Source organism: Corvus kubaryi, unplaced genomic scaffold (assembly GCF_017639235.1).
Source record: "Corvus kubaryi isolate FWS band 111438036 unplaced genomic scaffold, C.kubaryi_AGA036_p1.0 37398, whole genome shotgun sequence".
NCBI lineage: Eukaryota > Metazoa > Chordata > Aves > Passeriformes > Corvidae > Corvus > Corvus kubaryi.
The window spans coordinates 47,492,627-47,507,356 of record NW_024581137.1 but is presented as its reverse complement, the minus strand read 5'-3'; the positions used below and the strand labels follow the sequence as shown (position 1 = coordinate 47,507,356).

The 14,730-nt window shown below is 40.4% G+C and overlaps 1 protein-coding gene across 2 annotated transcripts in view; it reads right to left on the bottom strand.

Annotated features, from left to right (window-relative positions):
* PITRM1 (pitrilysin metallopeptidase 1) overlaps nucleotides 1-14,724 on the bottom strand; it is a 28,148-nt gene extending 13,424 nt beyond the window's left edge. Inside the window, exons 1-13 of one of the 2 annotated variants that reach the window (XM_042043906.1) lie at nucleotides 14,661-14,724; nucleotides 14,318-14,420; nucleotides 13,501-13,607; nucleotides 12,803-12,954; nucleotides 12,243-12,357; nucleotides 12,041-12,137; nucleotides 11,481-11,641; nucleotides 10,112-10,238; nucleotides 9,330-9,418; nucleotides 8,677-8,805; nucleotides 6,722-6,835; nucleotides 6,229-6,325; nucleotides 2,135-2,269 (exon numbers count right to left, since the gene is read on the bottom strand). In XM_042043906.1, coding sequence (XP_041899840.1) covers nucleotides 2,135-2,269; nucleotides 6,229-6,325; nucleotides 6,722-6,835; nucleotides 8,677-8,805; nucleotides 9,330-9,418; nucleotides 10,112-10,238; nucleotides 11,481-11,641; nucleotides 12,041-12,137; nucleotides 12,243-12,357; nucleotides 12,803-12,954; nucleotides 13,501-13,607; nucleotides 14,318-14,420; nucleotides 14,661-14,698 — 1,464 coding nt within the window. In that variant the 5' untranslated portion in view covers nucleotides 14,699-14,724. Of the gene's footprint in view, nucleotides 1-2,134; nucleotides 2,270-6,228; nucleotides 6,326-6,721; nucleotides 6,836-8,676; nucleotides 8,806-9,329; nucleotides 9,419-10,111; nucleotides 10,239-11,480; nucleotides 11,642-12,040; nucleotides 12,138-12,242; nucleotides 12,358-12,802; nucleotides 12,955-13,500; nucleotides 13,608-14,317; nucleotides 14,421-14,660 lie in introns of those variants that run through there. The other variant, XM_042043907.1, reaches the window with a different exon arrangement.
* Nucleotides 14,725-14,730: the final 6 nt, after the last annotated feature.

Below are 14,730 nucleotides of genomic sequence, written 5' to 3'. Positions count from 1 at the left end.
AAATGCTTTCCACATCAGCCTTGCTGCCACAGAACTCCAGGCATTATGCAAGAGTCACAACTGCTGTTGAATTCTTGTTTATACCAGACTGTGGAATCTTAATATCAAAATTACTCAAGCAGCTTCCATTTTCCTTAATAGGAAAGGGAGGCCAGTCAAAAGACAGCGACCTGAAAAACTGCCCATTTCAATGTAGGAGTCAAACAGCAACATCTGCCACTGACAGACACTGCCAACAATCTGGGACAATGGTAATCTGTAATCAGATTCTGTTTTATGAGCTTATCTCCCCGTGCCTGTGTGAAAAGACTATAGAAACCTGACTACAGAGTTAAAGAGGGAAATGCAAAATTAACCAGCCATAGTAAAACAGACAGGGTGAATGGCATTCTCTCCCTTGCTCCCTGCCTGCCTGCTTTAATAATTTCCCAGCACAAGGTACAACAGTGCATAATCTTATGATGTACAAACATCCAGCTATTCTCATCACTTCCCACCAGGTTATGCCTTTGCCTCAGCCCCCTCAACAGAACTGTACAGCAAAGAAAATGCATAAAAATACTGCACCTGCCTTTCTTCCCTACAGAAGCCAAAACTTTAACAGCTCCCTACTACCTCCAGACACTAGGAAAGCCTTTAGGAAAACTGATTTCAATTGACGCCACTGTCTCTTGTTGCTTTTGAGTATATTAGAACCAAGATTTATTCCAATCAGGGTGACACTTGCTTATAATAAATCTGCCTTTCAAAACAACTCAAACAAGTTGATTAGGAAAAAAGAACCCCAAACAAAAACCCACCAAAAAAAGCAAACAAACAAAACAAAGCCAACAAAACAAACAAAACCGACAAAAAACCCACTCCACTTTTGCACTGCTATCACTGGATTATTTTTTCTGGCATTAACTAATTCAAGGCTTCAGAACAATTCAGTGTTATAATGCCTTTACTGTTTTTTTTTATTTCTGCAAAAACTCCAGAAGAACATATGGAGATGAAAACAAGAAAAAGAGCAGAAAATAATTGGCAGTAACAGCAAAATTCAGACAGCAGTTCAATGAACATGAGGAGAACCAAGACAATCTTACTTGTAACCAAACCCTTTGCAAGGAAAAAGAGATATACCTTGTAATGTCAATATTAAAGAACACACAACTAGGTTTGTAATTCTCTGTTCACATTTGAACTTCTCATCAGGAAACACCTATGTGCATCAGGAATCACAGTTTGGTAAAATATCAGCATTTTATTAGTTTTCTATCCAGTGTGGTTCCAAATGACGTACCAGATGTGGCAGCAGTTGCTGCTACCACTCAAGTGGCAGGTGAGCCACAGGGATGGAATGCAGCCCTGAGTACCTGGTGGGCTGGTTCAGAGGTCTAAACTCTCCCCCAGAGTTATGATGAGCACCCACAATCCCTTGCCCTGTTATGTAATAGTTTCCCTGTTTTATGTATATGTTCTTTAATATGTATCACCCTGTTGAATATGTATATGTTCTAGAAAGTTCTTCATTCTTCAATACCCCATTGGTCCCTCTCTCCCTGCTCCCTCCCACCTTCCCCCAGATTAGTCAGTTTTTAGTCTCTCCTCCCCTTTGCCCAAACCTGACTGGTGAACTGTATCCCTATAAAACCCCTGGACCCTCCCTTGTTAATGTCTTTTGTACCTGGACCCTCTGAGGAACAAAACCCTTTGGAACCCGTACAAAAGACCCCTCTCAATCTCTCAGCCTTCGGTTAGTGAGCTGGGGATTCAGTCGCTTGTGATCCTGCTCAACATCGCTCTGGGGATAGCGAGCTTGTGTGTGGTGGCCTGACAGCCCCTCCTGAGGATCCTGAGCCATAGGTTGGAACCCTAGAGGTTTCCAGACCTACAGCAGACACTCAGGGAGGCCCAGTGCTGTTCCTTTTCCAGTCACAGCGGCCTGTGCCAACCAGATTTTTTTTTTCCACTTCGAAAAGTTTTCACTTGAACCATTCAGAATTAACATGCTTCACTTCAATGTGCCCCTGTTCAATCTACACCTAGAAACAGGCAATATGGTAATAAAAAACTAGCCTTCAGTTTAACTTCAAATACTAAACTGTGATTTAAAAATTAATACGAGATAACTTTCCATAAGCTGGCCTACCTTGAAGTACGTTTTAACTTTTTCTTGAAGAAATCTGGGATTTTCTTTAAGACACTGCCTGAACCGAGAGACTTTATCTGCAATCTTCAGAAGCTCCACTGGATCCCCATCTTGATTCCAACACGATGCTATGTACTGAACAGGAAAGAAGAATTAGGTAAGCAGGACAATCGACCTGCATTTCTCTAGCTGACAGTGTCTGTGTTCCAAAAGCACCTTATCACTTATACTTGACTAGCAGACACAGAATGAGCAGTGCTAATGCAGGTGTAGGGGGAAAAACACTGTTCAGAATAAGGTTCTATTCCATCATCTCCTGTGTCCTGTTCTCTCCATTCCTGCCTCTAATTTCATCATACCAAACCACCTTTTTATTATTACTTTTTTTTGCATACATGTGTATATCTGGAAACATACTGTAGTGTTCTTTACTCCCTCACATTTAAAATTAATTTTTCAGCTCAAGAAAGAAGGAAAACAGAAACAGGTGGTAGAAGCAAAGCAGTACATATATATTACAGTCTTATATCAGCTAGATGAAATGATTTATAGGAAGGTGACTCAAACATGTAAACTATGTAAAACATAGTAAAACAGATGGGACTTTGGAGAAAGAAAATACTAAATAACCAGAAATATCCCCAGGACATTTCTTTTATTCTCTAATTTCAGACTATAAACTTTGCTCAAATTGCTATCAAAAGTGCTCCAAAACCACAAGTGTAAGATAACAAAAGCTCCTCCATTTCTACTCTGTATGAATGGGGAGAAGAACCAAAACCAAAGCTAAGTATAAAAATCCCAAGACATATGAAAAAAAAAAAAAAGCCTCTAACTGTCAAACCCACCTTCTCTTTTCTTACCTGTTTAATTACAAGCAGGTATCATAAGCCTTCAGCATTTTTTAATAATAACTATTTTTATCTATTCTGTGGAAACTCCCTAATATGATACAAAAAATAGTTTACTTTTATAACATGCTTGAGTATTTCAAGTTCCCTTGAAATAAAAGTATTCAATCTTTATTTGAGGCTTCTGTGGGGTCATTACAACAATTCAGTGCTGGTTCTCAGTGGGCAACTTTAAAGTTTAACCACACATCTAAGAGCATTGTCCAAGCAGTTCTTGAACACTCGCAGGCTTGGGCCCAAGACCACTTCTTTGGTGTCACAGCTCATCCCTAGCTGGCAGCTCAGCTCCACATAGCCACTCACTCCCTGCCCTCACAGCAGGATATGGGGGAGGATCAGAAGGGTCAAAGTAAAGGAACTCATGTGTTGAAATAAATGCACTTTAACAGGTAAAGCAAAAGCTGTGTGCAAGCAGAGCAAACACAGGAATTCGTTCCCTTCTTCCCAGGGGCAGGCAGATGTTCACCGTCCCCAGGACAGCAGGGCTCCATCACACATAACGATGACTTGGGAAGACAAACACCATCACTCCAAACATTCCCTCGTTTCTTTTTCCCTCAGCTCTTACTGCTGAGCATGGTGTGGGACATCCTTTGGGTCATTTGGGGTCAGCTGGCCCCTCGTGTCTCCTCCCAGCTGGTGGAGTGGGGTTAAATGAGAAGCAGAGAAGGCCTCAACACTGTGCCAACACTGAGCAGTACTGAAAACACCCACGTTATCAGCACAAACCAGGAACACAGCCCCCTTCCAGCCACTGGAAGAGATTTAACTCTATCCCAGACACCTGGGAGAGCTTGTTCCAACATTTGACCACCCTCTCATGAACAGCTTTTTCCTAATATCAACACTGATGACTCCTGTCTTGACTTTCACAGGACCTTTGACAGTCCCACACAATATCCTTCATCACTAGACTGGAGAGATAGGGCTTGATGGATGGACTATTGGACAGATAACGAATTGGCTGGATAGTGACATGCAAGCAGTTGCACTTCCATGGCCAGCATCCAAAGGGAGATCAGTAACAAGTGCTGTCTGTCCCTCAGGGGTCTGTACTGGGTGCAGTATTATTCAACACCTTTATTACTTACACAGCCAGTGGCAGTGAGGGCACACCCAGAAGGTTTGCAGATGACACCAAGCTGAGACATGTGGTAGACACTCTGGAAGGTAGGGATGCAATCCAGAGGGACCTGGACAGGCTTGAGGGGTGCACCCACAAGAACAACATGAAGTTCAACAAGGCCAAGTGCAAGGGGCCTGCACCGGGGCTGGGGCAATGACCAATAATCAGTACAAATTGCATGGTTTAAGATTTGAAAGCAGACCTGCAGTGAAGGGTTTGGGGATATTGGTAGATGGGAAATTGGAAATGAGACCACAATGTGTGCTCACAGCCCAGAGAACAGACTGTGTCCTGGGATGCACCAAAGAATCAGGGCCAGCAAGGGGAGGGAGGTGATTCTGTCCCCTCTACTCCACTCCCATCAGACCCCACCTGAAGTACTACATCCAGCTCTGGGGCCTGCAGTGCCAGACAGACATTGACCTGTTAGAGGAGATCCAGAGGAGGACCAGAGACATGATCAAAGGGCTGGAACACCTCTCCTACAAAAACAGGCTGAGAGACTTGGGGTTGTTAAACCTGGAGAAGGACGTGGCTTTGGAGAGACTTTATTGGGGCCTTTCAATGTAAGAAGGGGGCTTATGTGAAGAGAGACTTTTTACCACACCCTGTCCAGACAGGACAAGCAGCAACAGTTTTAAGTTGAAAGAGGGCAGATTTAGATTGGACATAAAGAAGAAATTCTTCACTATGAGGGTGGTGAGACAGTGGAACAGGTTCCTGACAGAAGCTGTGGGTGCCCCATTCCCTGGAAGTGTTTGAGGACATGTCAAAAGTGCTCTGAGTAACTGGATCTAGTGAATGATTGCCCTCCTTATAGCAGGGAGGTTGGAACTGGATTACCTTCAAAGGTCCCTTCCAACCCAAACCTTTCTATGATTCTGTGATCACTTTAGTTATAACTAGGTCCCTTTCAGGCCCTCTTCGAAGTCTACTTCTGAAACATGACTTCAGAGAAACAAACTGAAACACAACTCTCCTCCGTGGGAGTATTAACACTAAATGCTGCAAGACTGGTGTTTAAAAGCAAGAAATATTTAAGAGCTTTCTGTTCCAGAATGAAGGCATAGCAGTTTAATCAACTTCAGGACTTAAATATGTTGAAAGATAAAGTTATATGCATAAATATTTCATCAGACAGAATTACTCCCAATACCTGAAGACATACCAGAAAGTACTGGCTATCAAAGTCAGGCCTATTTTCCCAGATCTACCATGAACATGACAGGCACTTAAATATCCACAATTTGCCTATTTGGCTGCATGGCAATCTGATTTGAAACAGCTTTTGTTTGTGCTCTTCCATTTACAAGTCTCCAGTTACTCGAGGGCTCTGCTTCTTTGCCTAACTGTATATAACTAGGCATGAAATCCTGCTCATGCAAAGAATCTGCATCACCTAAGAGACAGAAAGCAGAAGAGCCGCTAAGCAACTGAGGTTGCTGCAGAGCAGAAAGGAGCAGAGGAGATTAAAGAATGAGTGGCTCCAGGAGACCCTGATTTCCACAGTGACTGCAAATACTACACCTCACTTATTCCAAATATGACTTGCAGACTTCTTCAAGACACAACCTTCTGCTGTGTAATGTGTTTTTCGTAACAGTTTGGTATCAAAATTTGAGGCCAAGAACTGCATTAGTGTACATTTTCCCTTGTGAATCTAGAAATTAACTTACAGCAGTACAATCCTAAAGTCCATAGAAAAATACAGTCCTATTTGGCTTTTAGAAAATACACAGGCATCTAGCCAAAACACACAGTTCCCAGAGCCAGTATGATATGCCCCTCACAGAAGTAACCAGTGCAACTGCAATCAAAGCTGCTATTCAGGCAAAGACAACAGGCTCACTGCCTGATTAACTCGTACAGTGAGAAGTCCACAGACAGTCTGACAGCTACTGAAAAGAAGAAATATGTACACAATATGACAAAGAAGAGCCCTTAAGTGGAAAGTTTTACATATCAAGAGCCTACAAATGACCCCATATTTTATAAATACATAGGTAGTAGATTTTTTTTTTTAAACCCTTCTTAAAAAAAAACACACACAGACTTACAGATGTCAGGGCAAGTCCAAAACTTGTAGACTGATGCTTCAACTGTATTTCAATTTTGTGAAGTAGAGCTTCAATCCTGTCTTCCTCAAATCCTTTCCTTTGGGAAGGAGTGATGAGAGAACAAAATCATATCCATTAACACTGACCACTTTAAGTGAAGTTACGAAAATGAATTATTATATCGATAAAGGAAGCATTACAAAATAATGTCTTTCACACTGAATTAAATTGATATGAAATAATCTTATGTTGTGTCATTTAGAGAAACTGAACTAACATCATTTATCTTCTGAAGGTTATGCTGATGAGAATAAGCTACAATAAAGGAAGCAGCAGATGCAAGTTTAAAGAGTATTGAACAGTAATATTTGGTGCCTTTATTATAATATAACTAGATTTTTAAGGCATGTTATTATATGCAAGTCTGTATTATTACATGCCTACATATTATTACATTAACTAAGAGTATTCTTAAAAATTCAGCATTACTCACTCAATAACTTCATCGACTGTTCTATCAATTATCTGTTTCACAGTATCAATGTCTCTTTCAGCAATACCCTGTAGACCCACACTGAAATAAGCTTCTCTTGTTGAGCCATTAAACCTAGAATAAAACACACCCAGCTCCGTGACAAGTACTAAAACTTAAGCATTAAAGCTACCAACAAAGGCAAGAGAAGGGGAAAAACCTGCCATTTCCACATACACACACACACAAGATTTTAAAAGCTAGATAGAAAGTAAAATAATTACCAAATAGGCAAGAAATGGAACTTAAAAGCATTTTTTGTTCAATTTCAGTAGTAGTAGCCACTATTAAGAAAACATACAGCATATGGTTTAAGAAAAACAGCTACAAAGTAAAGCTAGTATTTTCTGTTCATCTTCCCATTCATCTGTAATTTCTTTCAGGTAAAGAAGTCTCTCTTTTTAAGGTGAAAATTTTAGCTGCATGTAACAGCAAACATACTTTCTGCTTAAGGTGAGTGGACTGGTACTTCTAAAGCAGTATTTGCAAAGTGGTTAAAGTGAAGTTTTCCATATTTGCTGCAATTATTATCAACTGTATTAAAAAAAAATTACAAGCATAAAGACAATTGTGTCCAAGCTGTCAGGCAAGGGTCAATCACAGAGCTCATCTTTAGAGACAAATTGGCACTTGCGGAAATACAGAACACCCTGCAGTTCAAACCAAAGCTAACAAAAAAGCAATAGGTGGTCATCCACTCATAAACAACCACAATTCCATGTCTAAAAATCACAACGAATTCAATGGCAGGCTCAGGCATTGGATTCTGCAATACTCATCTCTGGACTCAAACTTATTCTTGTAGATTCATCAGTACAGTCACTAAGGCAAATAAAAGCCAGCTCACTGAACAATTGTCATGGTTTGAAGCTGGCTAGGCACCAAACCCCACAAAATCTGTTCTTTTTCATAAGGGGAAATAAAGAGAGATAGACATCATGAAGTCACCCCAAGACAACAGTTCAACCACATATCAATCCAGCTAACCGGGAAGAGGCCCGTAAGACAAAAAATACAACAATCTCTACGTCAGTGTCTAAAGATGGATTTCTACTGCCATGCTCTGGAATATTAAGACATCTACATGGCACTGGCATGCATGAGACAGGACTTGCAGGAAGCCAATTACTTCATGTAAAGGAAGTTGAGCCAGGCAGAGTAAGACACTAAAATCACAGGTGAGCATAATAATGTTTCCCACTCGAACACTTGAGAGAGTCACTGGAAAAAAAGGCATGATTTTTGTCATCCTCAAGTCTAAAAATCAGTCAGAGGAATCATGCCTTCTTTAAGGCACTTCTTTCTCTGTGCTGACAAAAAAGGAAAAATGTGATGAGCAGCTGAGCCCGAGTTTGGTGTAGACAATGCGCCCATGCTCAGCCTGCAGCGCAAAGTGCGCTCAGGAGGTGGGCTGGGAGCTGGAGTTTGAGCAAGTGTCAGCTGAAACACCCTTCTGTACTGAGCTGATGGCAAGTTAACAGCACCTAATTACACAAAGGGGCATTTCTGACAAACCTACCTACTACTGCACCATAGAATTAAAGCAAAAAAAGCAACACGGTACAGAACAGAGCTCGCAAACTCTTCTGAGCAATACTCCATGTCCAGGATGAAAAACCCAAGTAAATTAAGGCACTGAAGGTATTCCATGTTTTATTCCATCTAACCCTTTTTATAGTTCGTAAGCTGCAAACAATACAACTTTGATTAAACCAACTTAGCTTCTAAGTACTCTGACAAGCCAAAAGTTACATTTGAGAATGCTTTACAGTTCACCTGGAGAAACTCTTAAGATGTTTTAATATTAAAATAAGATATTCTGGTGTAAATTGCCTGTATGAGAGATGAGTTCTTCCAACTTAATAGTGTTTTTTAGCTTTTCTGTATTGCTTATAGTGATGAAATGTGAATCTTACCCAACATCAGGAGAAAAATCTGTACCAACTCCAGACTCAATTAAGGCTTTGTAAAAAGGAGAATTTGGCCCATCAACCAACAGTGAAGACAACAGGCTTAGGGTGAACGTTTCAAAAGTGTCTGTAATACTGAAGAAAAACTATTAGTTCTTAAAAACCATACGTGACACCCAGTATCACTGAGTCCATTTCAAAAGAACTAGAAAACAAAGGCAGAGGAAGCAAGGGAGAAACAATTGTCACCTATGAACCCTGCATCAGACCTTAGGGAACTAGGAGGGCTCTGTGTCTTCCACTTGTTATAACTACCAGGAAAGCAATTCAAAATGGGCTGCAAGGGGAGTAAGTTAGTATTAGGTCATACAGAACAGACTGCACATGGCAGAACATTAAAAGAAAGACGATGTTCAAATGTCTCATCCACTGAACAGTTCTGTAAAGTAACACCTGATTTTCCTTTTGTCTGCTAAAGCAAATTCTGTTAAGCAATTAAACTTTTATTTACTAAAGCAAGATTTGTATATTTTTCCACAGCATTATTTCCCTTAAAGATGACATTTATCACGAGGGATTGGAGACAAGCAACATGCCTGCACCTTGCTTAAAGATCTAAAATGAACCTTTTATTTAGAATTTCATTTTGATATACTTACTCTGTCAACAAGTAGCTGACACTGACAGTGGTCTGCTTGGAAGGATCGGCAGCAAAGGAGTCTAAGCCACATGTTACCCTGTGTTCTCTCTATAAAGTATAATAAAGGATACACACTAAACTCAGAGCAGAAGTTACAAACAAAAAATGACTGCTTGCATCTTCACAGCATCATCTTTCCAATGATTAAAAATAATTTTACAGATTCTCATGAGTAAATTCAAGATCCATATTGATCCAAATACACAAATACAGGACATCTTGAAAAATCTGAGTGGTATCTCAATTTTTAAAAGTGGACAATATAGGAGAGGCTGAATAAAGTCTGGCCATAAATAACATTCTGAGATGTTTTTCAAATAAATGTTTACACTTCTGGACAACCAGGGAGGAAAAGGAGGAAAGGGGAGGGAGAGAACATGAGAACTATTTTTGACACCAATGTTTGGAAGATTAGATACCATCAGAAAGCGTATTTCCTGACACTAAGTCTTAGTATTTCTTTCGTTAGCCCTGAATGCTTTCCATTAATAAGTTCTTCAGTGCTTCAAATGACAAGGGACTTGAGAACTGGAAATAAAAAAAAACCAAACAACTGCAGGCAATCATTACATTACTGAAACTCAAAAGTAACTGTAGTTTTTCCCCACTGTAATGAAAAATAAAAATACTTCAGATCATTTACACAATTCTAAACAAAAGAGTTACTCCAGCAGGTTGGGTTAAAACTCTAATCCGGGGTTTTTTTGGTTTAGTGTTTTTAGTGTGTTTTTTTATACTTACAGGCTTTGCCCAGAGTTTCTGTTTTGGGATGTCAGTGTTTGATTCAATTCTTTCAAATTTTACCAATGCTTCCTCATGTATTTGCTTCAGATGTTGCTCCAGTGGAAAATTACCATAAGTGAAAAACCTGCATTTCAAATAAAATATTGGGATTAAGCATCTGATTTATTATGAAATTTATAGTAGCTACTTATATTATACTCTGAATTTCATGTGCTTTCTAGTAATTCTGTTACATCTGGAGTGGAACATAGTTTGGTGGTCTTCAACCTAGGAGTCTTACAATCTGCGACGTATATAAAACTCAGATCTCCTGATACAAATCCACATTTCTCAGCCTGTGGGCCACGAAACACCTTATTATTTTCACTACATTCGGTTTTATTATATTCAAATTTGTTCAGTTGCAGGAATATACAATGCTCCAGAAAAAAAAAATTAGTCATTGAAGCCAGAAACCCTGTGCTCCTAAGTTTCAGAAGACAAAATTCTTAGAGACCTCACACTTTAAGTATAAAATACAGTGATCCATGTCCTAGGTTTTGTATGCCTATAAAACATGGCTGGGTTCCGTGGCTCACTTCACTAAACACATTCCTGTACCTACAGGACTTCCACTGGGCCAAATATGAACACAAGGTATGCCTCAGGAACATGTCCTCCCCTGATTAAAATCTCAACACAAGTACAGCAGAATACTTGGGATGATGAGAAAAATCAACGGATTGTAAATTCACTGTTATGACACAAGCTGATGTTCCACAAGTGAATTAATCAGAGTAACAGACTGGCCACAAAATTAGTACAGAAGAAACAATTATTTCCCTGCACGTAACTTTCAAATTGACTTCCAGTTTGAATACCTTATTAATACCAACTAGATCAGTACCTGAGTCAAATTACTTATTTAGAACCCTCTACAGTAATATGTGATGCAGGAGGAAATGAAATCATTCATTTGTAACTTCTAACTTAATCTGTGTTACTTCAAAGAGGACTTAGCTTCATCTGCGCCACTTTTATCTTAACTCCCTAACATTATGGCTAAATACTTACTAGTATTCTCCCTTTCCCCCAGCTCATATGAGTTCAGATCAATCAAAAATCTCCAAAACATATACTCATGATCAAGCAAACAGACACACCTTAGAAACTAGCCACCTTTCTTTCCTGCTTTCAATTCACTCTTCACTGCTCTTCCTAGAATAAAAATTCCTTGCTTCCATGCTGTTTTAGCTGCTGTAGGGCACAGATTATCTTTATTGCTGACCATGTGGATAAAAACATTGTGCTGCTGGTTTTCTCCTCACAAAAATACAAACAAAGCACTAACTCAATAACCTAGGAAGTTAGTCACCAATTTACATACCTGGAATTGCTTGGATGATAATGTGTGGCATGGAACTGCTTAAGCTGCTCCCATGTAAGGTCAGGAATACATAATGGATCTCCACCAGAAATTACACCGTAAGTGTGATCAGGAAGGATTTTATTCTGCATGTGCTGTGCAAATATCCTCTCATTATCTGTCTTAATAGGAAAACACTACACTTCAGTGAAAGCCATCAAAACACATTTTAAAGACAAAAGGCATTCAGTAACAAGACCTCAGAGCTCTAACTTACACAATCTCTTCACATAAGCATGCAGTCCCATGTACTTTAATAGAACTACCTATGTTTCCATGGTAATGTAAGAGAATATTTTACAATAAATCCATTAACAAGGTGCTTGTTTATACATAAACAAACTTTTGACAGGCTAACTTAAAAAAAAAAAAAATCTATGCAACACTGTTGACTTTACTGAGGACTTAAAATTTTCAGAAGGAGGAACAGGAATCTCTGGTGCAATAATGCCATTGATAACCTACAACTGAAGCTACTTCACCATCTGTAAAATCTTAAACCAAACATTCACAAAACTTACAAATGCCCCTTTCATTTCATTAAAAACAACTCCTTTGAAGACTAGAGGTGTCTGAGGATCAGCTGGGTTCTCATGTTCTAACCTCCAACCTTCTTGCCTGAAAAAATTAAAGCAGCAAATGTTGAGAATTTGAAGAGTTTGTTGATTTTGGGGGGGCCTTTGTTTTTAATTTAAGGTTTGCGTACATCTCAAACTGTCTTACCAGAAATCTAGTTGACGTAAACATGGAAAGAAAGCTGCATCCAAGTACACCGACAGGAGATTCTGAAAGTCCTTGGGATTTTGTGTTGAAAATGGATAGAGTGTGTAATCACTAGCTGCATATAAATAAACATAAAAATGAATCAGAATTTTAGGAAGTCTAAGATGCATTTTACCCTCATTGATTTTTAATTTCTCATCCGTATAAATAACGGGAAGAGAAGAAATGTACTAAATGAAATATATTTTTGCTGAGGAATACACAGATATTCGACACTGCAGCTAGTTTACCATGAAAACTTTGCTTCAGCCATATATCCCTATAAATAATTAAATGTATTGTTGAATACTATAAAGCTCCAGCTCTATTGGGACTTTGCAACTGACAAATGAACAAGATTTATTTTGTTGTCTTGCCTTGTTAGTTTTTTAATATCTCACGCACAACATTCACACCTAATAATAATGGCTCCCCAAAGTCAAATTAAGGAGAGCCAGCAGACAGCTCTACTGCAATAAAACCTCATGCATTTTAAGTGGTATTACTTCCTTTGGGCTTACCTGTGAATGCATTCATGAAAGTGGACAGTGACCTGTTTAACATTTTAAAGAAGGGATCTCTGCAGGGATACTTTTGGGAGCCACACAACACTGTGTGCTCCAGAATATGTGGGACCCCAGTGCTGTCCATTGGAGTGGTTCGGAATTGGATACTGCAAGAGAGAGCATGGAGAGAGATGAAGCCATTTGTGAGGAGAAGTCCACCCACTCCTACCTGCACCTGTGATTTATGGGAGTATCATCAGTGGCTAACAGCTAACATGGCACACACCAGGATGCAGTGTTTGAGTTCTTTAGATTCCTGAGTGCTCAGCCATCTTTTTCAGAGGTGTACAGCTTCTGCTCTTCTAGCTCTGGAGTCAGTCCCGAAGTTTTCAGCACACAAGTCAACACATTTATTTTTACCCAAAAGGCTCAAATAAAAAACTTCATGTAAGGTTATGGTTGCATAATCTGTTTTTGAAAGTTTTCCAGGCAGCAACTGCATCTGAATTAAATACTGACCCTGTTTTGAGGGGCAGACTGAACAACAGACTTCACGACATCTGCTCCCACCTGAAAAATACTAAGAAGCCCTACAAAGGAAGTACTGTCCTCCCTGTTACCACAGAATAATCCAACCACGATGCTAGATTACAAGTGAAAAAACACAAGGTGATGTTGAGATTGAACATATAATACCTATATTAATGTTTTACCTGAACAGATTATTGGAGTCCTCCCGAGCCACATGTAAATACCTGGCTCCTGTACCATCATGACTAAGCTTCACTGCAGTCAGGAACAGCTCAGGAACAGCTGTCACCTACATTGGAAGAAAACATCTGTATTGCAGTGCGACTTCAACTAGGTCAAATAAATTGTGCATAATATAGCAATGTTCAGTTTGTTGATCCTGAATATAATACTGGCTTATACAGTATTAAGTAAGTTTTTGCTCCTATGGTTTGAGAGGAAAAAGTAATTACGCAAATAGAAAATAAAATTTATAACCCAATGAAAGTATACTACCACAAAAAAACATATTCTTATGGCATAGATAAAAATTTAACCAGAAATACAAAAAGAAAAGGCGTATGTTCAAATGTCAGTGGCTAGGTCAGCAAAAAAAAGAGCAAAGACCCTGTTCAACCACTAGCGCTGTCACTAGCGATCACTGTGAAGTTCTGTTATCTGCCAGGACTTTTAGACAGCCACACCAAATGGTCACATCTGCAGCAGACACACAAGCTCCTGGGGTGCGTTATTTACTCTAGAATTAGCTCCTTATACCTATATATATATATATATATATACCATTATTATCATATATACTATTACATGTATTGTATCTATAATGGCACCTAAAGTATTTGTTTGCAGACAAGTACTACAAGGAACTCCTGTATCATTTTTATGACTTACCACCCAAAGTATTTAATCTGCAGACCCCTGGCCTCACCTAGGCGCCTTCCAGCCACAGGGAAGTTTATGTACACACAAACAGAGGAAACGCAAGCGGCGGGCGACGCTCACCTGCTTTACGGTGAAGCCGTGGATCTGCTCGCCCACCCGGTACTGCAGCGCTCTCTCGTTCGCGGCACCGCTCTTCCACCTCCACGACCTGCGACTCAAGGACCTGAAACGACACAATGCCCTTTAAACAAACGCGCTCCTGCCGGCGGTGCCACAGCCGCGACCGACACCGGCCCTGACGCCCGGGGGCTCCAGCGAGGGCTTCCCAGGGGAGCAGGGCCCTGTGCCCCGGGCAGGGGCTCGGAGTCCCGCGTCCCTCGGCCGAGCGCCAGGGGCCAGGGCAGCGCAGGGCAGGGCAGGGCAGGGCAGGGCGAGGATCCCCGCCCGCTCCTCGCTCGCTCACCGGCCGCGGCCCAGCAGCGCCCGGTAGCGGCTCCACATGGCTGCGCGGGGCCCGGCGGGCCCGGCCGCAC